The sequence below is a fragment of the Leptonychotes weddellii genome, chromosome 5 (genome assembly GCF_054177405.1).
Source record: "Leptonychotes weddellii isolate Sample4059 chromosome 5, ASM5417740v2, whole genome shotgun sequence".
Taxonomy (NCBI): Eukaryota; Metazoa; Chordata; class Mammalia; order Carnivora; family Phocidae; genus Leptonychotes; species Leptonychotes weddellii.
Window position 1 is genome coordinate 21,454,644 of NC_138373.1, and position 27,638 is coordinate 21,482,281.

The 27,638-nt window shown below is 43.5% G+C and overlaps 2 protein-coding genes across 4 annotated transcripts in view; one reads left to right on the forward strand and one right to left on the reverse strand.

Moving 5' to 3' along the window:
* ACSM5 (acyl-CoA synthetase medium chain family member 5) overlaps positions 1 to 16,541 on the reverse strand; it is a 32,493-nt gene extending 15,952 nt beyond the window's left edge. Inside the window, 7 exon segments of the mRNA XM_081819917.1 lie at positions 1,065 to 1,218; positions 3,366 to 3,509; positions 5,718 to 5,925; positions 8,506 to 8,716; positions 13,390 to 13,608; positions 15,509 to 15,580; positions 15,924 to 16,541. Coding sequence (XP_081676043.1) covers positions 1,065 to 1,218; positions 3,366 to 3,509; positions 5,718 to 5,925; positions 8,506 to 8,716; positions 13,390 to 13,593 — 921 coding nt within the window. The 5' untranslated portion in view covers positions 13,594 to 13,608; positions 15,509 to 15,580; positions 15,924 to 16,541.
* A 1,082-nt stretch (positions 16,542 to 17,623) lies between these two features.
* Positions 17,624 to 27,638, forward strand: part of PDILT (protein disulfide isomerase like, testis expressed) — a 45,494-nt gene continuing 35,479 nt past the window's right edge. The window contains exon 1 of one of the 3 annotated variants that reach the window (XR_014145322.1): positions 17,624 to 18,078. Coding sequence is in view for 2 of the 3 variants with exons in the window: in XM_081819881.1 (XP_081676007.1) it covers positions 17,702 to 18,078 (377 nt within the window). In the remaining variant the exon portion in view is untranslated. Of the gene's footprint in view, positions 18,079 to 19,599; positions 19,767 to 27,638 lie in introns of those variants that run through there. The other 2 variants (XM_081819881.1, XM_081819882.1) reach the window with 2 other exon arrangements.

A 27,638-nucleotide genomic window follows, 5' to 3' on the forward strand; every position in this document is an offset into this window, starting at 1 on the left:
TTTTCACTTATTTGTGGAACATAAGGAATAGCCGGGAGGACATTAGTAGAAGGAACGGAAAAGAGAAGGGGGGGAAATCAGAGGGAGAGATGAACCATGAGAGACTATGGACTCTTAGAAACAAACTGAGGGTGTTAGAGGGGAGGGGGGTGGGGAGATGGGTTAGCCCAGTGATGGGTATTAAGGAGGGCAGGTACTGCATGGAGCACTGGGTGTTATACGAAAACAATGAAGCGTGGAACACTACATCAAAAACTAACGATGTATGGTGATTAACATAACATAATAAAATTAAATTTAAAAAAATAAAGGCTGAATAATATTCCATTGTATGTATGTACCATATCTTGTTTATTCATTTATCTGCCGATGGGACTTGGGTTGCTTCCACCTTTGGGCTATTAGTAATAATGCTGCTCTGAACATGGATATACCTAGCTGACATCTTGACTACAACCTCATGAGAGGTCCTAATTCAGAACCAGCTATTAAGCTGCTCCCAGCCTCCTGACCACCGGACACTGAGATGATAAATGTTTGTTTTAAGCTGTTAGGTTTTGGGGTAACTGACTACCATAGATAACTAATACACCATGTAAGGGCGGGGGACCAGTAGAGGGACAAGGCACACACTGGCTGATAAAGCCCTCAGTTGAATAATGATGATGGTGAGCTTGACAGTGGCAATAATAATCAGTATGTGTTAAGAACCCACTCTGATTATGATTTTCCCCAAAGTTTTGAAAAATAACTACGGTTTTAACAGGAGCATAGGGAAGAAAGTGGTGGAAGGAGAGGTACCCAATGCAGAAAAAATAGATTATGCAGATGTTTAGAGATATGAAATGGTCTTGTGTCTAGGGATCTAGTTAGAGGATAGGCAATAATTGAAGGTAGACAGGTAGGCAGGAATCAGATTACTGAACGTCCTGGGAGCCATTTTTTTAATATCCACACTAAAGAAGCCTTATGGTCACTTATCCATGCCTTTTCTCCTGCAAATTCAAAAACTATATTCTATTCATCTCATTTACATCCAACACATAAGCCATGTTGTTTCTTACATTCAGAATAATCTTGGCATCGACTCGGGGCAGCTCATGCACAAAAATGCAAGATCCATTAGACCAGGCAGAGAAGAGGGTCCAAGCTGCCTTTACCCAGCCAGTGTCAGACGGGTTCCAGAAGATGTCCGATTTGGTCAAGTCCACCCACCGTCTGCCAAAAAATTAAAGAAAGTCAGAACCCTCAGCAATGCTTCTACCTTTAAAAAGGATTACATTACCGATGTTACTTTATTTGGAACCTTGCCCATAGTGGGTACTCACTTATAGTTATCAAATCTGTACAAGAACCATAAAGTCAATCTTTGTCTCAACAAGCATTTATTGAACATATTCTAGGTATTTATGCCCTAGGTGAAGGATATAGAATTAAAAAGACAGCTCCCATGCTTTTAAGAGTTCACAGTCTAGTGGGAGTGATCTATAAGGGAATACATCAGCTCCATACAATGTGATGAGGGCACATTCTTTATTCAACACTTATTCTGGACTTGTCATCAGAGTCTAGGAAAGAATGATTAGTGTTGCTTTGGGGGGCTTATAGGTTAGTAAGTATCAACATCCAGGAGGCCTGTGGAGAGCAAGCTTTCGTAGAGTTCAACACAGAGCTTTATGCAATTACAGAGAACGGGCACCTAACCCAGAGAAAAGTTGGAGATGGGGTCTGAGAAATGCTTCCCCAGAGGAGGTGAGGTCTGCGTGAGATGTAATGATGCATAGGAGCTACCCGGGGGAGGCTGAGAAGGAAGGACATCCCAGGAAGGGGAAGCAGTGCTTGTGAGCATAGAAAAGTGATCATGTTCTGCACTTGGATTCTGGGACACACGGTCTCCTGGTCCTCAACCTACTCAATGGCTGCTCCTTCTTGGTCTTCTCCTCTGAGTTTTCCTTGCTTCTCCCTTCATTGTGGAAAGGCCTCAGGCATTCAGCGCTGAGGCCTCTTCTCTTCTCGGTGTCCATTACTTCTTCACCGATCTCATCCAATCTCATGGCATTAAGGACCACCTTGCTGATAATTCCAGCATGAATCTTTCCCACTACTCTACACATGAATCTCTCCAACTGCCTCCCCAGTATCTCCATTCTTAACTCAGGGTATGGAGATGTCTACTAAGCATCTCAAACTCAGAACGCCAAACACAGACTCCTCATGTTCCTCCCACCAGACAGCTCATCCCAGTCTTCCTGCTATCAGTTAATGCTTCTGGTTGTTCAGGCCGTAAAACCTGGCGTCATCCCTGACTCTTCACTTTCTCTCTTGCTTCATGTCAAATCTGTCAGGAGACCTTATCAGGCCTACGTTCACAATACATTCAGAATCTTAGCTCCTCTCACTCCCCACCCCGGGGAAGCCTCCACCTTTGCCTCTTAACGTGACTGTTCTCTGAGGTGGGCCTCTGCTTCACCTCTTGCCCCCTACAGTTTATTCTCAACCTAAACTCCTGCGAGATCCTTTAAAAAAAAAAAAAAAAAATCAGATCACGTCAATCCTCTGCTCAAAATACTCCAGTGTTCCTCAGAAAATTAAACATAGAATCACCGTACAATCCAGCAATGCCACTTCTGGGTATATGCTCAAAAGAACTGAAGGCAGAGTTTTGGAAAGACATGCTTATATACCCATGTTAAGAGCAGGACTAGTCACAACAGCCGAAAAGTTGGGGAGCACCCCAAGTGTCCATCTGTGGGTGACTGGGTAAACAACACTGGTATGTCACACACATGGTAATATTGTTGAGCCTTAACAAGGAAGGAAATTCTGACACCTGCTACAACGTGGATGAAACTTGAGGACATTATGCTAAGTGAAATGAGTCAGACATCAAAGGGAAAATACTGTATAATTCCCCCTATAGGCAGTTCCCAGAGTAGTCAAGTTCACAGAGACAGAAAGTAGAATGGCGGTTGTCAGGGGGGAGCAGGGAGGGAATGGGGAATTATTGTGTAATGTGTATTGGGTAATGTGGATTCAGATTTGCAAAATGGAAACGTTCCCGAGATGGACGGTGGGGATGACTGCACGACGTGAATGTCCTTAATGACACTGAAGTCTACACTTAAAAATGGTTAATTTTATGTGAAGTATCTTTTACCACAATTAAAAACAAAAATGGAAACAAAAAACCTCCAATGGCTTCTCACCTCTCTCAAAGCAAAGCCCAAAGCCTTCAGATTCTACCGGACTTGCCACTTTGTTAGCTCTCTGACCTCACTCTTGCCACTGTGCACCTTACTCACATTCCTCCAGCTCACTCCCTACTTTCTTTCCTTGGACCCAGCAGATGAACTGTCCCCTGGTACCTTCCACTGGCCAGAAAACCCAGTCCGTAGCTGGCCTGGGAGTGCTCAACCATCTTGGGGGCCCCGGTGGTGCCACTTGTGAAGTAGATGGCCAGAGGGTCTTGACTCTTGGTCCTCACACAGTTGTGCTCTGTGGATGCCTCACTGTAAAATATAAAAATCCTCGGTAGCATTACAAGTAGTAAAAATAGTCATAATAATAATATCTATAACAATACTGGCCACCATTTTAATAAATACTCCATGTGAGGCACTGTGCTGGAAGCTCCAGCTTGCATCTCTGGGCCCTACGATGACCTCCCAGCATAGGTACTACTCTCATTAGAAGCCTTTGTAAATAAGGAAATGGAGGCTCAAAATTGGTGCAGTGACTCACTCAAAAGAGCCTGTGCTCCTCCAGCAGGGCAGAGGACTTTCTGGTGGAACACGCACGTTTCCGTGCCTATGCTTCTGCACAATGGGGCACAGCCTCACGCCCACCTCAATTCCCAATAGTTTAGGGCTGAAGGATTCCCTAAATTCAGAGATTTGAGATCTGCATAATTCCTGAAGTTCTGTGATCTGGAGAATCTTCTCACCGACTGGTTCTCAACCCTGGCTACACCATAGGAGCACCAGGTGAGGTTTTAAAAGAAATACCATTGCTTGGGCCCCACCCTGGAGAAAAACCAGAATCTTCAATGGTGGGCCTAGGCATTGGGGGTTTTTTTGTGGTTTTGTTTTTTGCTTTTTGTTTTTGAGACAGAGTGCGCGTGAACACTTGAAGGGCGGTGGCAGGGGGAGGTGGTAGGGGGAGAGGGAGAGAGAGAATGTTAAGCAGGCTCCATGCCCAGCGCAGAATGCAACACAGGGCTCTGTCCCATGACCCCTGAGATCATGACCTGAGCTGAAATCAAGAGTTGGATGCTTAACTGACTGAGCCACCCGGGTGCCCCTGTGGTTTTTTTTTTTTTAAAGCTCCTCAGTTAATTCTGATGACAGGCGAAATTGAGAATCACTGGTCTAGGCCAACCTGACAGCTCACAGAAATCATCTGGGCAGATCTCTTACAACACAGAGTCCCAGGGCCTTAGCTCAGATATGTCTGGTTACATAAGTCAGATGGGGGGGCCTTAGAACCTGAATTTAAAACAGCACCCGAAGATAAATAGCTAAATAAAATTTTAAAAAGAGAATTTTCCATAATCTCAGGGTAGAAAGTTTGCATTCTAGGGTAGGCAAGAACAATCTGAAGACTATTTACCATGTCCGCAAACTTAGAAATATATCTTTTGTACTTAACTTTATTACCTACACATGTTAAGTACCTTCTGTTTCAGTTTCTGCTGCTAATCACTACATTGAAATATAATAATATAGGATTTTTAAAAAGCCACATGTTGGAAACACAATATTTTGGAAAATACAGGATACATTATTTATAATGCATGCTTGTGGGTCTTATCCTAAAAACTGTGACACATTTAAGAGAATGTGGCACATAGTTCTTTTTCAAATGAAGCTACTGATAAGAGACAAATGTTGATATTAGTAAAAAATAAATAAATAAAACAAAGTAGAACAACACCCAGGTGAATGTGAGACAGCTGGTCTGTGGGATGGGCATTTGTGACTTAATGGTGCAGGCCCCTGACAGGGCCCCTTTTTGCTTCTGCTTCTGATCAAGACAAAATCTCAAATTCCCAGGTAGGCTTCCACCATGGTATTGCTCAAAGCAAAGGGCTTTTGGTTCTGTCCCAATCTGATGTAACTACTTGTTAGCATCTTGCATAAGTCACTTTACTTATCAGTTCTTCACCTGTAAAATTGGGTTAAAGTGCATTTCATAGGGTTTTTTCCAAGGATTAAATAAGATGAAGTCTGATTCATTATTGGGCTCTGAGCACCGAACACAATGCTTATAACAAAATAGATGTTCATTACACCTTGGTGCATGAATGAATGTAAATAAATGCTTATCTAGCACTATGCCTGGCATACACTAAGCACACGATGCATGGTAGCTATTATTATATTACTAATTGATCACCTACTATGTCCTAAATGCATCCTATGGGTTATCTTGTTTACTCTGGCTAATAGCTCTGCAACCACCACCACCATTATTGAAGTAAATGACGCCCAGAAAAGCTAATGATGATTCTAGTAGCTAGTCACTGCCTCAGCGAGTGACTTTGAAGGATCTTAAAGTGGTCACCAGAATTAGGTCTCAGGTCCATCTGGCCCCAATGAGTGCTCCTTTCTGGTTTACTCTCTTCCTGAACAATCAGTGATGCATTCCATCTCCTATGACTTAAAGGGGAAAAGCCTTGGCCTCGTCTTTATGTTGTTCTCTGGAGAGCCCCAACTTACTGGAGGAGTTCCCTGAAGTTCATTCAGCCTGGCCGACTGCCGTCTGACACCAGTAGCTTGGACTGGAGGGAGGGACAGTCAGCGCTAATGGCACCCACCCGCAGAGCCAGGGAGTCACTGGTGATAATGGACTTGGCCCTGGACGCCTGCAGCCGATATCTGAGGTCCTTCTCCGTCAGCTGAGAGACACCTGGGATCATGACAGCCCCTGGAATCACACAGAGAAGGGATGTTGACTGGGCGACAGGGAAGACCCCTGTGAAGAGGTCCAGACCAGATTTCCCCATCAGAGATAGGAACAGGAAGGGACTAGAAAGAGATGGAATGCCTGAACTGGCAAAGGTAACAATAATGATAATAATGAAATCCAGACTATGTTTATGGAGCACTTACACATGCTAAGAACTATACATGCCTTATTTTATTTAATTCTCACAACCCTGGAGAGTAGATGCTATTATTACACCCATTTTGCAGATTAAAACAACAACAACAGCAACAATTAAGACAGACCCTGATGCCTTAATTAAATGGGATAACTTGCCCAAGGTCACATGGCTAACATTTTGTAGAGCTGGGATAGTGAATCCAGGAGGTAGTAAGCCTAGGCGTCCATGATCTCAAATATTATATTATACTGCCTTAGAGATGACCTAGTTCAATGGTTTTCCCTGCCTGCAAATAAAAGGCTACAACAAATCCTAGTGTTGAGAGTGGATCTCTTGGGGTGGGAGGCAGGAGGGCAGATATAGTAGGTGGGAGCTCCAGGACTCATATAACTTCAACCAAAGCCATGCTGAAGGTAGCTGAGTCCATCTTTTCCCAAGGGGAAAGGATGAGGAAGTGGAAAGCAGGAACAAATTTTAATCAGACACGTGAAAAACCACCTGAGTATCTCAGAACGGAGGATGTAAACACCCCCATGGAACCCAGCACTCTCATTTCACAGATGAGAAGAGATCCTAAAGGAATCGACCATCCTGCCATGGCCAGTGAGTGAGGCCAGTAAACAGAGGAAGAGGCCAATCCCAAATGGTGTAGGAGCCAAACCAGAGTTCTCATTACCCTTCCCTTTATTTCCTAAACTTTTATAGGGTTTAAACCCCGGCATGAACACTTTTGGAGCTAAATGGTGTTTCTTGGGTTCATCTCTCTGCTTTAGCTATTTCCAGAACAAGTCTGTCCCACCAGAGTTGTGTGTGGTGCTTTGGGAGCCCAGTCAGAGGGTGGAGAGCTGGGGCTTTCAGCAAGAGAAATGAGTCCAATACCTTAGACTGGAAGAGAGGTGATCAGTGCACATCAGGAGAACGTGAGAATGTGAGAATGTGAGGACATCCAGCTTGGGTATCCTCTAAGATGTTGGAGAGGATGCTGAGCTTGACATAGTCATATGTGTTGTTGTCTTGAGTTATTTTATTTGGACATCAAAGAAATGGGTGAAGCTGCCTAACTGGGGGAACTGGGGACATTTAGGTAATAGGGAAAAGAATGAAAACAATACCCCAAAAGGAAGTTTTGACCATGCAAAGTGCCCAACACAGTGCCTAGCATATAGTAGGCCTCAAGAAAAGTATGAGGGCTCCCTTACCTTGGCCCTCATTTAAATAAACCTTATATGTCATGTAAGAATATGGAGAACTCCCCAAACCTGTGTGCCTCTTTCTTTTCCTCTAGCTGGATACACTAGAATGGTGTTCACTTTTATATATTGTGCAAAAATATATAAAAATAAAATGAAAGTTCCTGCTTTTTTTTTTTTTTTTGACAATCCAGTCACAAAATGGTTGACTAAACTTGTTCATATAAAAAAGCTAATTCTCTGGTGTGAGTTTGTATCCCTCTGTTTTGCAAACATTATTTGTGAAAACATCTGTATTTCAGGTAGATTGTTCTGTGGACATGATTGGGAGGGGGTGGACATTTCAAGTGGTAGAAAGTTCCCAGTGGATGGAAAAACCAGCTCTCCACCAAAAGTAGTTGTCTTGCTTTTGTAAAATCAGCAAAAAAAACGCCCAGCCATTCCAATAAGAGCATCAGACAGGGTCAGCAGAGGCTCTCTGAGTTCTATGGACTGTCCTTTTGCCTCCTCTGCTGGAAGAATCATCCCAGGAAGATCAATGGCCCACTGCCTTGGCCATTCATAACAGCAGGAGGAGGAACCCTCAAGGGCTAATCTTATTGCTTTGATTATTTTGTCCTTCTCTTCTTTCCCTTGGGAGCTGGTAGGTGCTGCGGTGGTGAGAGCCATAAAGTCTAAGAGTGAAACTAATGTAGATTGATTATGAAGATCTCTTATCCATAACTGCATTACTCTTCACACACTAGTGGCTTCTAAACCAAAACCAGCAAAAAAAATATGTTTGGTTTGTCTACTCAGAATTTTTTAAAAGTTTATTTAGTTCTCAACAGTAAAAGATCAGAAGTTGTTTTTTTTGTTTTTTGTTTTTTTTTTTTCATAAAAATCCAGTTTTCTATCACAAAGTCAGAAGTGCTGGCAATACTGTCCCTCCTTCACACCTGGAAACATCTGGCTGGGTCGAGAAGCACTTGTCCCTGTGAGCTCCAGTTTACTGCAGTCCCCACTGCTCCCTACTGCCTCACACTGACCTACTTTCATCAGTTACATTACCATCTGACCCTTGTGCTCAAATTTGTGATTGTGGGGCAAAGGGGAGGTAAACAAAACTCCACACGGTTCTCTTTGTTCCATCTCCCAAACCATGTGGACTATGCAAAACTCTGGCAGATGTGTCCACCCCAAATGGTAGTCTCAGCCCCGCTCACTGACCTGTCCGTATGCATGCCACGCTGACCAGCCACCACTCTGGGAGCCGCGGGAGCACCAGCATCATCCTGTCCCCAGGCTGAAGGCCACACATGTCCTGGAGCACATTAGCCACATTCCTGGACTGCTCCCCCAGCTTCTCAAAGTTCCACTTGACCTCTGTTCCCTTGCCATTGACCCACCAGAATGCGGGGATCCGGGGCCGGTGCCCAGCCTAGACAGCAGTGTAGGCAGAAAAGAAATAGAAAACATTTGTTGAGGATTTTTGTTTGCTTGTTGTTTTTTTTAATTTTATTTTTCTGTAGTTATTACAGTCACCGGGTTCCAATTCAAAACAACAAAAAGATGCATTGAGAAGGCTTACTCCCATCCTTGCGCCCATCTATCCTGTTCTCCACTTCACCTGCCTCAATGTGTAACCAATATTATTAGTTTCTTGCATATCCATTCAGTGTTTCTTCAGGCAAACAGTAAGTATATTCTGTTTTCTGTACCACCTTTTTAATGCAAAAGGTAGCATATGATTCATACTGTTCTGTATCCTCCTCTCTTCTTGAGATATAATTCTCATGCCATAAAATTCACTATTCTGAAGTGCACGATTTAATGGGGTTTTTTTTTTTGAGATTTTTAACACTTTATTATAAAGTAGCCTTTGTGTTAGATAGTTTTGCCATCTAACTAACATAAGTGTTCTGAGCATGTTGAAAGTAGGCGAGGCTATGCTATGATGCTCAGTAGGTTAGGTGTATTAAATGCATTTTCCAATTATGATATTTTCAACTTACAATGGGTTTTTTTGCTTTATTTTTTAAATTTTCTAATTATGTTCTGTTAGCCAACATATAGTACATCATTAGTTTCTGATGTAGTGTTCAATGATACAAGAAGATCTAACAATTATAAATATCTATGCCCCCAACATGGGAGCAGCCAATTATATAAACCAATTAATAACCAAAATAAAGAAACATATTGATAATAATACATTAATAGTAGGAGACCTCAACACTCCCCTCTCATCAATGGACAGATCTCTAAGCAAAAGATCAACAAAGAAACAAGAGCTTTGAATGACATATTGGACCAGATGGACTTTGTAGATATATACAGAACATTCCATCCTGAAACAACAGAATACTCATTCTTCTTGAGTGCACACGGAACTTTCTCCAGAATGGACCACATACTGAGTTACAAATCAGGTCTCAGCAGGTATCAAAAGATTGAGATTATTCCCTGCCTGTTAGCAGACCACAATGCTTTGAAACTGGAACTCAATCACAAGAAAAATTTGGAAGGAATTCAAACACTTGGAAGTTAAAGAGCATTCTGCTAAAGAATGATTGGGTCAACCAGGAAATTAAAGAACTTAAACAATTCATGGAAACTAATGAGAATGAAAGCACATCGGTCCAAAATCTATGGGATACTGCAAAGGCTGTCCTAAGAGGGAAATACATAGCCATCCAAGCCTCTCTCAAAAAAGTAGAAAAATCCCAAATGCACAAGCTAACCTTACACCTAAAAGAGCTGGAGAAAGAACAGCAAATAAAGCCTAAACCGAGCAAGAGAAGAGAAATAATAAAGATTAGAGCAGATATCAATGAAATAGAAACCAGAAAAAGAGTAGAACAAATCAATAAAACTAGAAGTTGGTTCTTTGAAAGAATCAATAAGATTGATAAACCTCTAGCCAGACTTATTCAAAAGAAAAGGGAAAGGACCCAAATTAATAAAATCATGGATGAAAGGGGAGAGATCACGACTAACACCAAGGAAATAGAAACAGTTATTAGAAATTATTACCAGCAACTATATGCCAACAAATTAAGCAACGTGGAAGAAATGGACGCTTTCCTGGAAACTTATAAACTGCCAAGACTGAAACAGGAAGAAATAGACAATCTGAATAGACCAATAACCAGTAACGAAATTGAAGCAGTAATCAAAAACCTCCCAATAAGCAAGAGTCCAGGGCCAGATGGCTTCCCAGGGGAATTCTACCAAACATTTAAAGAAGAAGTAATACCTATTCTACTGAAGCTATTTCAAAAAATAGAAATAGAAGGAAAACTTCCAAACTTGTTCGATGAAGCCAGCATTACCATGATCCCAAAACCAGGCAAAGACCCCATCAAAAAGGAAAATTACAGACCAATATCCCTGATGAACACGGATGCCAAAATACTCAACAAGATCCTAGCCAATAGGATCCAACAGTCCATTAAAAGGATTATCCATTACGACCAGGTGGGATTTATTCATGGGATGCAAGGGTGGTTCAATATTCGCAAATCAATCAATGTGATAGATCACGTTAATAAAAGACAAGAACCATATGGTCCTCTCAATTGATGCAGAAAAAGCATTTGACAAAATACAGCATCCTTTCTTGATTAAAACTCTTCAGAGTGTAGGGATAGAAGGAACACACCTCAATATCATAAAAGCCATCTATGAAAAGCCCACAGCGAATATCATTCTCAATAGGGAACCCTTAAGGTCAATTCAATGGTTTTTAGTATATTCACAAAGTGGTATAATCATTGCCACAACCTAATTTCAGAACATTTTCATTATCCTAAAAAGAAATACCATACAGATTAGCAGGCACTCCCTATTCCCCCCTCTCCTTAGCCCTTGGCAACCACTAATCTACTTTTTGTCTCTATGGATTTACCTATTCTGGATATTTCATACGAATGGAATCATATAATATGTGCCAGCACCACTAGCTGGAAAGATGATTTTTTTTTTAAAGATTTTATTTATTTATTTATTAGAGAGCAAGCGAGAGAGAAACAGCATGAGAGGGGAGAGGGTCAGAGGGAGAAGCAGGCTCCCCCGCTGAGCCGGAAGCCCGATGTGGGACTCGATCCCAGGACTCCAGGATCATGACCTGATCCGAAGGCAGTCGCTTAACCAACTGAGCCACCCAGGCGCCCTGGAAAGATGATTCTTTCCCCCTTGAATTTACTGGCACCTTTGTTGAAAATCAACTGACCCGTAGATTTATGGGTTTATTTCTGGACTCTCAATTCTATCCCATTCATCCATATCTATCTTTTTACCAGTGTCACAGTGCCTTTTTTTTTCTCATACAGGCTTTATTACTGTCACTTAGTAGTAGGTTTTGAAATAGGGAAGTGTGAGTCCTGTTGTGTTTATCAACACTGATGTGGTTATTATGGGTCCCTTGTCTTTCCACGTGAAACTTTGGACAAGCTTATCTATTTCTGCAAAGAAGTCTACTGGGATTTTAATAAAGATTACTTTGAGTATCTAGATCAATTTGGGATATGTAATCATTTTTTTGCAACTTTATAATTTCTCCTTCAATGGCAATCAAGTCTAAAAAATGTACAGTTCAACTTTGTCAAGGGCAGACTTCAGTGAGGGCTAAATGCATACATAATGGAGAGGCTAATATTTTCTGGTGGTTCCTGTTTCTGAAAGTTGAACTTCCTCAGATGTGTTTTAGACTTTTCCCAAAATTGTCACTAAGGGATACGTTACTTTTGCATAACAAGGTAATATCTCAGGAGCATTCTGAGATTCACCCAAATCTTTAATGAGTGCTTCTTTAATAAACACTCCCTGAGCTAGTCCACCCTTTGGTTAATTTCCAGAGTTCTAAGAAGTAGATTCTGGCAATTTTTCCAAGGTTTTTTATTGTTGTTGTTTTTAGAGAAGATAAAATTTTAGAAAGTCCTTATTCCACCATTCTTGCTGATATAAGCCTATTTGTATTTATCTTTAGGAGAAGTCCTCCAAGGACGATCCCAGTGTGGGAAAAGAGCTCAGATTTTGTATACAGGAATGGGGCACCCCAGCTCCATCTCTTACACACGCTTCTCATTTTATTCTCACAACAACTCCCGGTGGCAGATGGTATGACTTCCATTTTACAGATGAGAAAATTGAGATCCAAAGAGCTCAGGGCATTTGTACAAGGAACCATGTCTATCTGACTACAAAGCCACCTTCATACTTTACTATATCGACTAACAGTATACTTTTATTGAATCTACTAATAGTATTATTTTCTTCATTGTTTTTCTTTATACAAGCTCTTCTTAAAATTAACATAAGTAAATTGTGTTGAGATAAAGTTTATAGTCTCCTACTATAAAATAAAAGGTTAGCATCTTTAACATAAATAAAAAGTGACTATAAAATACAGAGAGATACACAGCAGTCACCTAAAGAAGAGGGGAAAAAAAGGAAGTATATGCTCAGAGACACACAAAGAAATCAAGATGATTTTAATTCAATTCTACATATCTGCTGTGATCTGGAAAAAGCTTTGAGCCTCAGCCATGCTCTCTCCTTATTTAAAAGGGAAGTCCAGGGACACCTGGGTGACTCAGTCAGTTAGGTATCTGACTCTTGATTTCAGCTCAGGTCATGATCTCAGGGTCGTGAGATTGAGCCCCATGTGGGCTCCACATGGGGTGTGGAGCCTTCTTAAGATTCTCTCTCTCCCTCTCCCTCTGCCCCTCACCTCTGTGCTCTCTCTCTCAGAAAAAAGGGAAGTACACAACAGTGGGAGAAATATTAACAAAGAGTAGAATCAGAACAGAATTTTCTCTTTTGCTTGATCAGAATGATGGGAAGGGAATCAAAGGCATAATTGTTGCAACTATGTGATTTGTGTTCAGGAATATGAGACACATCAGGGATTGGGCTAAGTGTCTAAGGCTCACGAAACTTGGTCATAATTCTTTTTTCTCCCTAAGGCTTAAATGCTAACCATTTAAGTTTTAGGACTTGCAAAATTCCCAGGTCAAAATGCTCACCTGTGTTGTAGCCTTTAGTCACACTGCGGTAACTGAGGGCAGCCTCTGAGGCCCAAGAGGGACACTAGGACACAGTGGGCTTCACCTTTTCCAGCTGACTCCACATGTCCAGCACATCATGGGCAAAGTTCAAGTACTCAGGCACTGGCTGCCTCCCCAGGCTGATGGCTTCCCAGGTGGCCACAATTTTCTGAGGGTCAGGGAGAGGTGGTTGCTGCCCGTGAGGCCCACAGAATCCCCGGGCACTTCTCAGCACCTTGAGGACCCATCCTCTTAGCCATGGCATCATGTTATTGCCTGCAGCCTGTCACCAAAGAGAAGAGAGAGAACACGATCCTGAATTCTGGGCTCTGTGGAGAGATTGAGCTGGAGGAGAAACCTGTAGTCAGCCCCAATGGTGACTACAGTACACACTGACTTGTAAACATAGTCTTGGGCCTTAGTCTTAAATCCACCGTGTGATTTTGATCATTTCTTCTCTCTGAGCCTGAGAGCCATCCCTTCCACCTCTCACTGCCTATGGATCTCTGTGGGTCTCAGAGCCCACTTCTCAAGGCTTCCCAAGCCCACTTTCCCAAGGTAAATCCTGAACTGGCCTGACAAAGCCAAAGAAAGCTCTAGGGCAACACTATCCAACGGAAATGTAATGTGAGCCACACCCGTAATGTACAATTTTCTAGTAGCTTCATTCAAAAAAAAAAAAATTAAAAGAAACAGGTGAAATGAATTAAAATAATATTTTACTTAGCCAGTATGAAAGATGAAATAAAATGGGGTCATATATGTCAAGGGGTTTTAAAATGAGCCATGAGGGAGGTGGGCTCCTCACCAGTAGAACCATGAACTTTTGAACTGTGCCAAACCACAGATATTCCAAGGACTCAGCCTGAATACCTGCAACTTGCTACAGTAGGAGACTTTAGTGATAGCCTTAGCCATCAATTATATTCAGTCAAGATTAGTTTTCTGCCACCAACATCAATCAAAATTCTTTGTAAGCAACATATACAAACATTCTCTTTTGTCTTTAAAAACCCATGCTTTTGGGGGCACCTGGGGGGCTCCATCCGTTAAGCGTCCGACTCTTGATTCCAGCTCAGGTCATGATCTCAGGGTCATGAGATCAAGCCCTGCCTTGGCCCCCTGCAGTGGCTCCATTCTGGGTGTAAGCCTATTTAAGATTCTCTTTCTCCTTCTCCTGACCACTTCCCCTCTCTCTTAAAACAAAAACAAACCTTGCCTTTTGTTCCCTGGAGTAGGGGGTGGGGGTGGGTGGCACTATTTGAGTTGCTGCCCAAATCTGTGTTCTCTGAATGGCAATTCTGAGACCCCAAATAAACGTTTTCTTTTCTTTTTATTTGAGCTTTCCCTCTTTTCTTGGTCAGCACCGGTTATATCCTACAATTTCAACATGCAATCAATGTAAAAAGAAACTACTAAAGAGATATTTTACGTTTTTTTTTTTTTTTTTTGTACTAAGTCCTCACAATCCAACATTTATTTCACACTTAGCGCACACCTCAGTTTGGACTAGCCACATACCAAGGGCTCAACAGCCGTAGGTGGCTAGTGGCTACCGTATTGGACAGGGCAGTCTCAGTGTCCTGCTGTTCAAAGTCTGGTCTATGGGACAGCAGCATCAGCATCACCTGGGAGCTTGTGATACCTGCAGAACCCCAGACCCCACCCCAGACACGTGGAATTAGACTCTGCACTTCAACAGGAGCCCGAGGGAGTTGTGTGCGCTTTGTTTAAAGAGCACTGAGAAGCAGATGCAGGTTCTTTCCACCAATTTCCTCTTGGTCATAATAATAACAACAGGATATGGTACTGTAACTGCCAGAGATTAAAAGTTTGAGCTTCCCCCAGATTCTTTTCTTAAATCCTAACCCCCAATGTGATCGTAGCAGGAGGTGGGGGCCTTTGGGAGGTGATTAGGTCCTGAGACCTCAGAGAGCTGGCTTGCTCCTTCTGCATGGGGAGGACAGAGCAAAAAGACGGCGTCTATGAACCAGAAGTGGGCTCTCAGCAGACACGAATCTGCCTGCTGCAATTTGATCTTGGAATTCCCAGTCCCTAGAACTGTGAGAAATAAATGTTGTTTAAACCACAGCTGCCCAAACAGACTAAGACAGTAACCAACAATAATAATGTGTCGCAATAACGAGAAAAACAAAAATAATCGCCATCTACAGAAGGCTTACCGTGTACCAAGCTTTGTAGATGTTATTTCCTTAAATCCTTACAACAACTCTATGATATAAATGCTATTTTCTCTGTTTTACAGATAAAGAAAGTCAGGTTTTAAGAGGACAAGCGACTCGCAGGTCTCACTTCCCAGAAATGCCTAGGCCCCGGCCTCTGTTGTGGCTACCAGCTCTGGGGCCTCAGACTCCCCTTCTCTGACCCTCCCCCACTCCTCCCCTCCCCTCAACTCTGCCCCAAGCCTTTTCCTCTGCCTCCCTCCCCTCGATTCCTCTGCCCCTTGACAGCTGATAATTAGAATCCCCTGGCCTCCCTGCTAACCCAAGGCCATTTCAGGCATGCCCCTTGTTTGAAGCAGCAAAGGCCTCAGAGGCAGCTGACACCTGTCCTTGAAAAGATTTCTCTCTACATTACCTTGCTCTTGAACCCAAGAAATGCAAAAGGGCTTCAACGTTCTGTTTCAGCTGAATGCAGGCCTTAAACATTCAAGTTCCTCCAGGACACTGGAGAAGGCAATTTGCTGACTTGACCTCCCACCTGGAACTTTGGCCCCAAATGCAGCCAAGAGAGAGAAGAGCCGGAAGCCAGCAGAGGACACAGTGGCTTCAACTGGCCAGCTCGCTTGGAGCCAGCGCGAGCGGCCCCGCCAAACGATTTCTCACAGCTTGCGGTGGCTCTGGTGGACGTCTTCCCTGAAAATTCAGGTCACCACCTCATCTGAAGAGAGAACAGGAATTTCATTATGTTTTACCGGAAAGGATACAATAGTAACAATAACATAAGCTAACCATGTTCCTTTTCTCCTCCAAAGCCTCCAATGCATATAGACAGAAAGTAGATTAGTAGTTGCCTGGGGCTGGGTATGTGAACAGGGAATGACTACAAATGGACACAAAGGCTCTCTTTGAGGTGACAGAAATGTTTTAAATTTGGACTGTGGTCATGGCTGCACAAATCTGTAAATGTATTACTACTACCGATAATAATAATAACGATGATGATGATGGCATATTTGAATGAATTTATGGTATGTAAAATTAAACCTAAAAAAAAATTTTTTTTTTTTGTAAGCCTCCTATGGCCCACTATCTGGCTCACAGTCCAAGCCAATGTTCCAAGAGCAGTCTGCAAGGCCCTACATGATTTCCTGGCTCTCCACTCCTACCCACCTCCTAGCTCTGCTCCAGCCACACTGCACTGGTCTGCCTGCCCTTTGTTCTCCCTGCTGCTGGTAAACTGAATCTCTGAGAACAGCAAAAAAGATCCTGTCTCACAGTGTTTGCCTATATCTGCGGTTAAATAGTCCCATGGTGGCCAGGCCAATTTCAAACAACCAAAGTTTTAACAAGTGGCTTGCAAAATTCCTGATTACTAATGGTCCCTGGTACGCCCCTGTGAGCTGGCTCCAGCCAGTGCTGCTTCAAGCCTTTGTCCTTGTTGGCTTCTCTGCCAGGACGTTCCTTCCACACGGTTCACTGCCTCACCACTCACACACAGGCCCTATTCAGTGTGCCTTGGGCCACCGCCCCAACCCCAACTAGAACCTTCTCCCATCTGACACTTCCCACCCTCCCTTCTCTCCTTGATTTTCCTCCTTAGCGTTCATCCAATGTATTTTATAAAAAAAAAAAAAAAAAATTAATTTTTTTCCAGTTTTATTGTGGTATGATTGACAGATAAAATTCCATATATTTAAGGTATACGACATGTACATTATGCAGTTAAGCTAATTAATACAACCATCACCTCTTATACTTGCTGTTCAATATTTTCTATTAACTCACTGTGTCATCCGTCCCCTGCCACACATGTACGCTAGAATATAAACTCCACAAGGACGGAGATCTTAGATTTTCAGTACAGCTCTATCTTCAGGACAGTGCCCTGCCACATAGTGAGAGTTCAGTAAATATTTACTGAGCCAGTGAAGAGTAAATGAGAACTAAAAGTTAGTGAACAGTTTTTATCTGCCAGACATTGCTATGTGTAGGAGGTGAAAACTGACCTCCAGCATTCTAGGTACAAAGTTTGTTTGTTTTTTTCTCCTCAGAATCAAACCTAGGCTGGCGTAAGCTCTCAGTCTCCAGGATCTGTGGGAACTCCAGGCTCACTTACTCTTCAGAGCACCTTCCTTACCTATCCTTAGAAGTGGCTCAGAATCCTTCCGATGGAAGAGAGGCTATGGGTGCCTCATGGAGAGGATGCTTACGTATCAGCCTCCTCGCTCTGCAGTAGTTAGCAACACACTGGGTGTTGGCCCTCTGCTGTGTTTTGTTCCCCTGTGCCTCTGGCTCATTTCCTGGCCAGGCCAGGGTGGCCCATTTCCATGGAGGCAGCAGCTCCTCTCCCTCCCCACCAAGCGTGGCCACAGAGAATCATCTCTTTGGCCTTCAAATTCCATTTCCCCTCAGTGCCCAGACCTCTCTACTGGGTCCCAGGCAACCATTCTCATCTGCAAATCTGCAGCCATATCTAAAGATACAATCTCTACTCTCAGGGAGGTGGATGGACAGATGACCTGCTCTTCAGGCAGCCTGGTCTCAACATCACTGCTGTCCATCAGTATTTGGTAAGAATCAGGCAGCACAGAACTGGGGCGGGGGTGGGGGGGGGAGCTGTAGACTGACAAAAATGATGATGATGCTAACAATAACAATAACTGCCTTCCGTTTAGTCATTCAACAAAGATTCTGGAGCATCTGTTACCTGCTAGGCAAAGTAAATTATAAGGAATTTAGAAGGTCCTGTGAAGAAAAATAAAGCCGAGAAAGAGACAGAAAGTACCCGAGAGTGGGTTGGGGAAGTTAATCGTTTTAAGCAAAGTGATCGGAAAGACCCAGCCTGAGGAAGTGATATTTGAGCAAAGACTTGCAGGAGATTGAGAGAGTAAACCTGAATACACCTGGGTGAAGAGCTGTCAGCAGAGGAAACCACAAGTGCCCCTGAGGTGGGAGTGTGACTGTCACACTGGAGGAACGACAGGAAGGCCAGTGTGGCTGGAGCAGGGAGTGGGACAGAGGCTAGGAGGTGGGACGAGGGCCAGCTTTCTGCCCTCGGGGTACCCTGCGCTCACTTGGCTCATGTCAGCTTGGCTAACCCTTCCGACAGCCCTGTGAGTTCAACCATTTTACACGTGAGAAAATGACTCAGAAAGGGTCAGTGACATGTCCAAGGCCACATAGCTGATTAGGGACGGAGCTGGGATTCCAATTCTAATGTTTAGGCACCAAGTTCTGAGCCCCTCCTCCTGTGCCACTCCCAGCACCCCAGGGTGTGTTTTGTTCCTGATGCCCCCTGTGACCTCCAGCCCCACCCCGTCCTTGGGCACGCTCCTCTCAGCAAAGGCAGGGCAGGGTCTTCTTACCCAACAATGGTCATTCTTCCCCAGGGCCACCCTGGTCCTCCAGAACCCCAGAACTTGGAACACTGCTGCTCAGGCTGTTGCAGCCCCAGTGTGTCCAGGAAAGAGGGACTTCATTTCTGCCTCTGGATTTCTTTATAACACCCAGCGGCCTGTGGCTCCTTCTCTGTCGCAAAGGGAAGCCAGGAGCCTGCTCTTCAGGCCACGACCTGACTTCCCTCCTCAAGTGCCCTGGAGTTTGCTGCCTAGCTGGGCCCCAGCAGGTCTGAGTGTAACTAGGCTTCCTACAGGTATGCGCTTGAGTGAAAATGGCAATTCTGACGACGGGGCCCTGCCCAGGCCGCCTTCCTTCTGCCAAGGTGGTTACAAATTTAAGTGTAGTTTACTGTGTAGATGGCTACACATTAGTATTACCTGAGGGGCTTTAAAAAAGAAAGGTGCCCGACTCACCCCATACAGACGAATGAAATCAGAACCTAGAATGTTTGGGCTTGAGCATCAGTATTTTTTTGAGGTTCCCCAGGAGATCCTAATGTGCAGTCATGGTTGAAAATCACTGAAATGAACTGTGGGGTTTGTGTGAGAATTAAATTAGGTCCTTTTGTTCATTCATAAATTCAAAAACATTCACTAAGCTCCAGATCTGGACCAGGCACTGTTCTAGGGGGTGGGGAAACAGCTGTGAACAAAGACCCTCACATGAAGAAGTTTAGAAACATACACACTGGATACTCAGAAAGAATAATACAGGATTTGAAGCAAACAGGGGTGATGTCGCCAAGAGTGCTGGAGGCAGAGGTGGCGATGGGGGGACAGAGCGGCCTGGGAAGACCCTTCCTCGGAGGAGCTGGTGTTTTTGCTGGGACCTAAATGACCAAAAAAGGCTGCAGATCAGGGTAAGGGTGTTCCAGGTAGAAGCAAAGGTCCCAGGCAGGGTGTGCCTGAGGAAAGGGAAGGAACCAGCATGGCTGACATGCTGTGAGTGGGAGGGAGAGCAGAGAGCTGAGGTCAGAGGGTGAGGATGATGGGGTGCGGAGCTGCAGCGGACTGTATATGATGGCAGGCCCCTGGACTCTTCCATAAGAGAGTGATGTGATCTAAGCTATGTTTCAGAAGGAAATCTCAAAATTCTGTGTGAGGAATGGGTTGGGGGAAGGCAAAAAGAATAAGCAGAGAGGAGGCCACTGTTCTGACCAGACCAGACACGTGGTGGCCGGGACAGAGGGCTGTTGGTGGTGGAGACCAGGGACATTTCGTGCTCAAAGCAGTGGCAGGTGGTAGCAAGCCCTTCTGCCTTAGCTACTCTTATTCTTATTTATTCTTACTCACAAAAGTTTCCTATCATGGCCCTCCTCCGTTTGTGGGGGTGGGGGGTAGAGATGCTGGAACTAGGCTTGGAATGTGTGTGGCTGGGGCTGAGCTTTCCTCAGAGGGACACAGAGGAGCCACTGGGTCATCAGGCCAGAGGGGTGGGTGCAGGGAGAGGCTGGGTTCCTGGGCAGGGGCAGGGGCAGGGGTCTGGGTGGGGCTGAGGGCACAGCGACGGGGGCTGGAATCAGAATGGGGTCCAGAGTTTGAGGGGGAGCCCTGTCATGAGCTGAGCTGTGGCCAGAGAGGGTCTCAGGAGAGAGAGCAAGGGGTTGTGTGTGGAAAGGGGGTGGGGGGGTGGGCAGAGAGAGAGAGAGAGAGAACCTGCCCCCTCGCACTCTTTTCCCAGAAATGCTATAATTCACTTTCTTGCTCCCTTCAGTCTGTTGAACAAAATAAATATTAAAGATCTTATTGGCTTTGTTCAGTAATTCATGAATCAGGCAGCATCCCATCTAGCAGATGGAAAGGAGCTCTGAGGAGCTGTACAATATGAAAGACTTTTATAGGCTAAAGGGAGCAGGAACAAGGAAATTATACTAGACAAAAACTCTGGTTGGTAATTACAAGGTCGCCTTCCTTTAGGGGGTGGCAGATGATCTAACTAGTGCTGATCAGGTGACTGCTGATTGAGTGGTTTAATATTCCATTTCTGGGAGAGCCGAAAACTGTAACTAAGTTAAGTCTCAGTTTGGTGACATGGGACTCACCACAAGTGACTCCATTTGGGGCCTGTTGTCTTGCTTTTAAAGAGTCAAACAGCAACTTCTGAGTGAAGTTCTCATGGTCGCCCTGTTTAAAGTGTCAACGTGCCCCGTTTCACATGCTCAATTTCAAATCTTCCCTGATGGGCTTTTTGTCCTTAGCGCTCATCAGCATCTGACAGATAGTCATATATTCTTATTTCTTTATCTCATTCACTATGTTCCCCCTCTTGTAGAGTGTAAGCTCTGCGAACACAAGGGGTATTGTCTATTTTGTTCACTTCTCTATCCCCAGTGCCTAGAATGGTACTTAGCATGTATTTATTAAGACCTCAGGATATATTTGACCTTGTTATATATATATGAATGAATGAATTAGTGAGTGAATGAGTGAATGAATAGAAGTTGTCACCAGGGTCCACAGGAATTTGACCATGGAGGGATTTCTCCACCAGGCGGGGACCTGGTGGAGAAGTCTCCATCCTGTGAGGCCTGAAGCACTGAAAGCCTTCTAGGCTTGTACTCAAACCTGCCCAGGTTAGCAGGAAACCTGCTACCACCTCAGGGCCCTCCCATTGCCCCATCTCCATGAATTGATCAGGAACCCCTGAGAATACTCTGTTTGTTTAAAGATTTTTATTTATTTCTCAGAGAGATTGAGAGAGAGAAAGAGCACAAGCAGGGGGAGTGGCAGGCAGAGAGAGAAGCAGGCTCCCCACCAAGCAAGGAGCCTGCTGTGGGACTCGATCCCAGGACTCTGGGATCATGACATGAGCCAAAGGCAGACGCTAAACCAACTGAGCCACCCAGCCATCCCTGTTTGTTTTTTATAAGTATTTATAAGTTTTTTATTTTTACATTGTTTTAATTAACCTACAGTATTATATTAGTTTCTGGTATACAATATGATTCAACATTTCTGTACATTACTCAGTGCTCATCATAAGGGTACTCTTAATCCCCATCACCTGTTTCACCCATCCCCCCACCAACCTCCCCTCTGGGAACCATCTGTTTGTTCTCTGTATATAAGAGTCTGTTTTTTTGTTTGTCTTTTCTTTTTGTTTATTCATTTATTTTGTCTCTTAAATTGTACATATGAGTGAAATCTTATGGTATTTGTCTTTGTCTGACTTATTTCACTTAGCATGATACCTTCTAGCTCCATCCATTTTGTCGCAAATGGCAAGATTTCATTCTTTTTTGTGGCTAATATTCCATTGTGTATATATATGTATATATACACCACATCTTCTTTATCCATTCATCTATGGATGGACGTTTGGGCTGCTTCCAGATCTTGGCTTTTGTAAATAATGCTGCAGTAAACATAGGGTTGCATTCTCTTTTCAAATTAGTGTTTTCGTTTTCTTTGGGTAACTCCAGTAATGGAGTTGCTGGATCACATGGTAATTCCAGTTTCAACTTCTTCCACAGTGGCTGCCCCGGTGCACATTCCCACCAACAGTTCACAAGGGTTCCTTTTGCTCCACATCCTCACCAACACCTGCTGCTTCTTGTCTTTTTGATTCTAGCCATTCTGACAGGGGAGAGGTGATATTTCCTTGTGGTTTTGATTTGTATTTCCCTGACTATGAGTGATGTTGAGCATCTTTTCATGTGTCTGTCGGCCATTTGTATGTGGATTCTTGTCAAAGGCCTGTGAGGGGAGAACAGGAGGGAGAGCCCAAAGTAGCCGTGGCTGGCCGGGCTGACACTTCAATGTTTTACTGTCCATTCTGGCTAGATGACTTGCCTGCATTGATTTCATTTGACTGTGTGGTTCTCAACCTACAGACTGCGAGACAGAATTACCTGGGGCTATCAATGACAACACAGGGATCTCATTTGGATCCTGATTCAAATAAACCTTAAATTATGAGATAACTAGGGTAATTCTCATACTGTCTGGATATTTGATAAGAGGTTGTCGTTAAGTAGGACAATGGTATGGTGGTTATGTTTTATTAAAAAAAAAAACACCTATCTTTCAGTGATTCACAGTGGATTATTTATGGATAAACTAATGTAATCCATGGGACTGGCTTCAAAATAGTCCAGGGCAGGGAGTGACAAGAGTAAGACAGACTGGTGGTGACAGTAACGCAAGTTGAGTGACAGGTACGTTGGGAAGCATTAACCATTTTCTCTATTTTTGCTTACATTCAAATTTTTTCAAATAGAGAGTTAAAAGAAAAAGATCATTTGGGGAGCTTTTAAAACATACAGATAACTGGGCCACACCGAGTGATTCTGAATTAATTGGTCTGGGTTGAGGCCTGGCATCAGTACTGTTTAAAAAAGCTCCCAGTGGGATTTTAACGTGTATCCCGGGATAAGAAGTGCTAATGGAATACAAGTTTTTTATCATATCCTTGCAACTACCCTGGGAGGCAGGCACTATTCACCCATTCTACAGATGGAGATGCTAAGCTCTAATAGTGGACTCACAAATTTGAGGAGTCCAAGATCTGAGGGGTGAGTGTGAGGTGTGGGCACGTGGGCAGTGTGGTATGGTGACTTAGACCTGAGGTTTGCAAACTTTTCTGGGAGAGGGCCAGGTGATAAATATTTTTGGCATCGCTGGCCCACAAATGGTCTCTGTTGCAACTATTTAACTTGGCCATTGTAACAAAAGCAGCCATACAGCAGCAAAAGAATGGGCGTGGCTGTGATCCAATAACACTGTATTTACAACAACAGGCAGCGGGCCAGTTTGCGGAACTCTGGTTTAGAACATAGACATGGGTACCTGAGCCCATGTGCTCCTTCATCTACCTGCTGGGTGGTCTTGTAGGAATCTCCACCTTCATGAATGGGGCATCATAATTATACCTACTGATGTAGGAAATGTTGGGTTTGGAACCAATGGCCAAGAAGGAATTCTTGAGGTGTCTTTGGTGCAAAAAGGTGGTTTTATTAAAGCATGGGGACAGCACCCATTGGCAGAAAAAAACTGCACTGGGGTCATGAGGAGTGGTCAATTATATATTTTCAAGCTGGGAGGAGGTTAGGGATAGCTTAAGTCTCTAAAGAATTTTGGAAGCAAGGATTCCAGGACCTTGAGGGGGCTAGCTATTGTTAGGAAAAGCTCATTTATTACTGTCTGGTAAAACCTTAGTCATGAGACCCTTCAGATGTATATCAGTGGGTCATATGCTTGGAGGATGATTGTCAACATATATCTTGGGGGGTAGAGATAAAGGAAGTTCCCAAAGTAATTTTTGTATGTTAAAGTAGACTCGGGGCGCCTGGGTGGCCCAGTCGTTAAGCGTCTGCCTTCAGCTCAGGTCATGATCCCAGAGTCCCGGGATCGAGCCCCGCATCGGGCTCCCTGCTCGGCGGGAAGCCTGCTTCTCCCTCTCCCCCTCCCTCTGCTTGTGTTCCCTCTCTCGCTGTGTCTCTGTGAAATGAATAAAAAAAAAAAAAAAAAAAATCTTCTAAAGTAGACTCACAGGATCCTGGGGATCGGGCTAAGATTGCCTTTTGCCCTGAGCAAAATAGTAACACCAAGGCAGCTGAGTTCCTAGAGGAATGTCACTCTGTCTGTTTCAAGGACTTGTTAATGGACTGTAAGTAGTAAGGAAATTTAATTTTTCTTTTGCCTTTGCTTCCCACATCACCTACCTTATAGACATGCTGTGATGGCTAACAAGATGGTAAGTGTAAAGCTCAAATACTAGCTTAATACATAGTGATTTGTACTTAGTATTATGGGCTAGAATGGTATTGGGTCTAAAATGGTCAGCAAAGAGTCGAAGTTGGGGTTTCAGCGCAGAGGAGAAACAGGGTAGGGCCCCTGTGATACTGTGATTTGTAGGTGTTAAACAACAAAATTCAACCTAGTAAATTTGAAGATCTAGTTGGCTTTATTAAGCAATTCATGAATTGGACAGCATCCAATCCAGCCAGTAGAGAGATGCCCCCAGGGGTTGTACAAAATGAAAGGTGGTTATAGGCAGGAGGATGTGGGAAGATGTTATTAGTAAAAGAAAAGAAAGGATTTTTTCAGGCAAGGACATCTTTTGTGGGAGAAGGGAAAGGCAGGGGTTTGTTTGTTTTGGGGGGGTTTTTTCATCAAGCAGATTATCTTACCACTGCTGAACAGGAAATTTCAGGTTGACTTTTGGAAGGTCATATTCCTAGGATAGGCTGAAACCGTAATTAAGTCTTGTTTGCCATTGGAGAGGGGAGGGACTCAAATGATTCAATTTGGGGCTTTTTTTTCTGTTTTAACATTAGAAATATATATATTTGGGCATTCAGATGACCAAATATATTTCTCATGTAGATTTGGTCTTTATCCACAGTTCCTGGCTCACAGCTCTCAAAACCTTGGAATTTCCTAAACAATAAAATAAGAGCAATGGAGCATCTTTTGTTACAGCATTTGGTCTCTTGTCCTCAGTTCCTGAAAAAAATGCTTCAGAGCATAAACCATGAGGGACTCAAGAACCTCTTTCTTTCAAAACAAGAACAAAAACAAAAAACACAACCCATTTTTGCAATTGAAGCCCTGGCTTGCAAGTGCCTGGTCCCTGCTATGAGTTTCAAAAGCCCATTTCACAACCCCAAATCAAAAATCTGATTCTGTTCTCTGCTGCAGTCTCAGCCCGCCCGTCCTGAGGCAGGACTCCATTGAAAGATGGAGGGTAAAGTGTATCAGGGTGGGGAGCTTCCATTAAGGTCTCAAAATATTGTTCACAGCATCCATTTTTTTAAAAAAGATTTTACTTATTTATTTTAGAGAGCATGCACATGCCGGGGTGGGGGAGGGGTAGAAGGGGAGGGGCAGAGGGGGAGAGAGAGGGACAAGCAGACTCCATGCTGAGCTTGATGCCCCACGTGGGACTCAATCTCACAACCCATGAGATCATGACCTGAGCTGAAACCAAGAGTCAGACGCTTAACTGTGCCACCTGGGTGCCCCTGTTCACTGCGTCCATTTTGCAGTGGGGCACTAGAAAGGCAATACATCATTGTGGTTAGGGGCATGGTTCTATAGCTAGACTATCTGCCCCCAAATGTGGGGCAACAATGGAGTGGAAGCTGGTGGCACAGGGGTTGAAAGGACTCACCCTAAGCAGAACAAAAGAGACCGAAGTTTACTGAATACACCACAAGGGAGTGGCAGGCAGGACAGCAGCGAAGAGGCTGTCTGCAAGGAGGTGGTGGGTGGGGGCTGTTTTAAAAGGGGAACTATGAGGCATGGCGATGTAAGGAATTCCCCCTTGTTTGGTAACGGTGCCTGGTTGTAAGTAGCCCATTGATTAGTTAGGGCCTATGGATATTTTAAGATGGGTCATCTAATGGGCCTGTCTGTATTCAGCCAGGGGGTCACTACGGGCTCTGTCTACACTCTATTGCTCAAGGCTGTTTGCCTAAAAGGGGCCTCAAGGGGCACTGCACCCCAATGTTTATAGCAGCAATGTCCACAATAGCCAAGATATGGAAAGAGCCCAGATGTTCATTGACAGATGAATGGATAAAGAAGATGTGGTATATATATATATAATGGAATATTACTCAGCCACCAAAAAGAATGAAATCTTGCCATTTGCAACAAGGTGGATGGAACTGGAGCGCATTATGCTGAGTGAAATAAGTCAGCCAGAGAAAGACAGATACCATATGATTTCACTCATATGTGGAATTTAAGAAACAAAACAGATGAACATAGGGGAAGGGAAGGAAAAATAAAATAAGATGAAAACAGAGAGGGAGGCAAACCATAGGAGACACTGAACTCTACGAAATAAACTGAGGGTTGCTGGAGAGGAGGTGGGTGGGGGGTAACTGGGTGATGGGCATTAAGGAGGGCACTTGATGGAATGAGCACTGGGTGTTATATGCAAACCGATAAATCACTAAATTCTACCCCTGAAATTAATAATGTGGTATATGTTAACTAAATTGAATTTCAATAAAGAATTTTAAAAATAATAGTAAATAAATAAATATGGCCTTTACACCTACTAGCTGTGTGGCCTTGGGCAAATTACTTAACTTCTCTGTGCCTTACTACACTCATTAAATGAGGATTACAATAGTACTATCCCTACCTCATAGGGTTGTCGTAAGAGATACAACAGTATGGAAAAGCACTAGAACAGTGCCTGGCACATGACAAGCACATTAAGCTATAGGTACTTATAAAATTTAGTGCTAGAATTGGTCACGATTCTCTACATTTTAGGCCAAAAAATTACATTAGATCTATTTTTTAAAAACCTTCAGATAGTTTGACAAACATACTTCCCAGGCAAATATCAAGTATTCATTCATTCATTCACGTATTTATTCACGCCACTTGTTCATTTTCCTACCATAAATGCCAGCAGTCAACGAAGAAGTTGAGATCCTTATAAATTTAATATGAAGGTGTTATCTAGAATATACTGCTATAGGTCTTCTTATTTAAGACACTCATATAGTCTGTGCCACACAGAGAAACAGCTCTGTGCTTGAGGAATACTTGCGAAGATCTGAGGAGGTGAGTCCATGCTCTAAATTGTTAGGGAAGACATAATGAGGGAAAGTCAGAAAGGAAGCTTCTGACCCAGACCATTCTAACAGTTAAAAATTGCAAAATAAATAAATAAATAAATAAATAAATAAAATAAAGGGAAAGAATTAGGAAAGGAAATCATGTCATAGATCTAAAATGTACTTTTATACTTTTATAGGATATATACA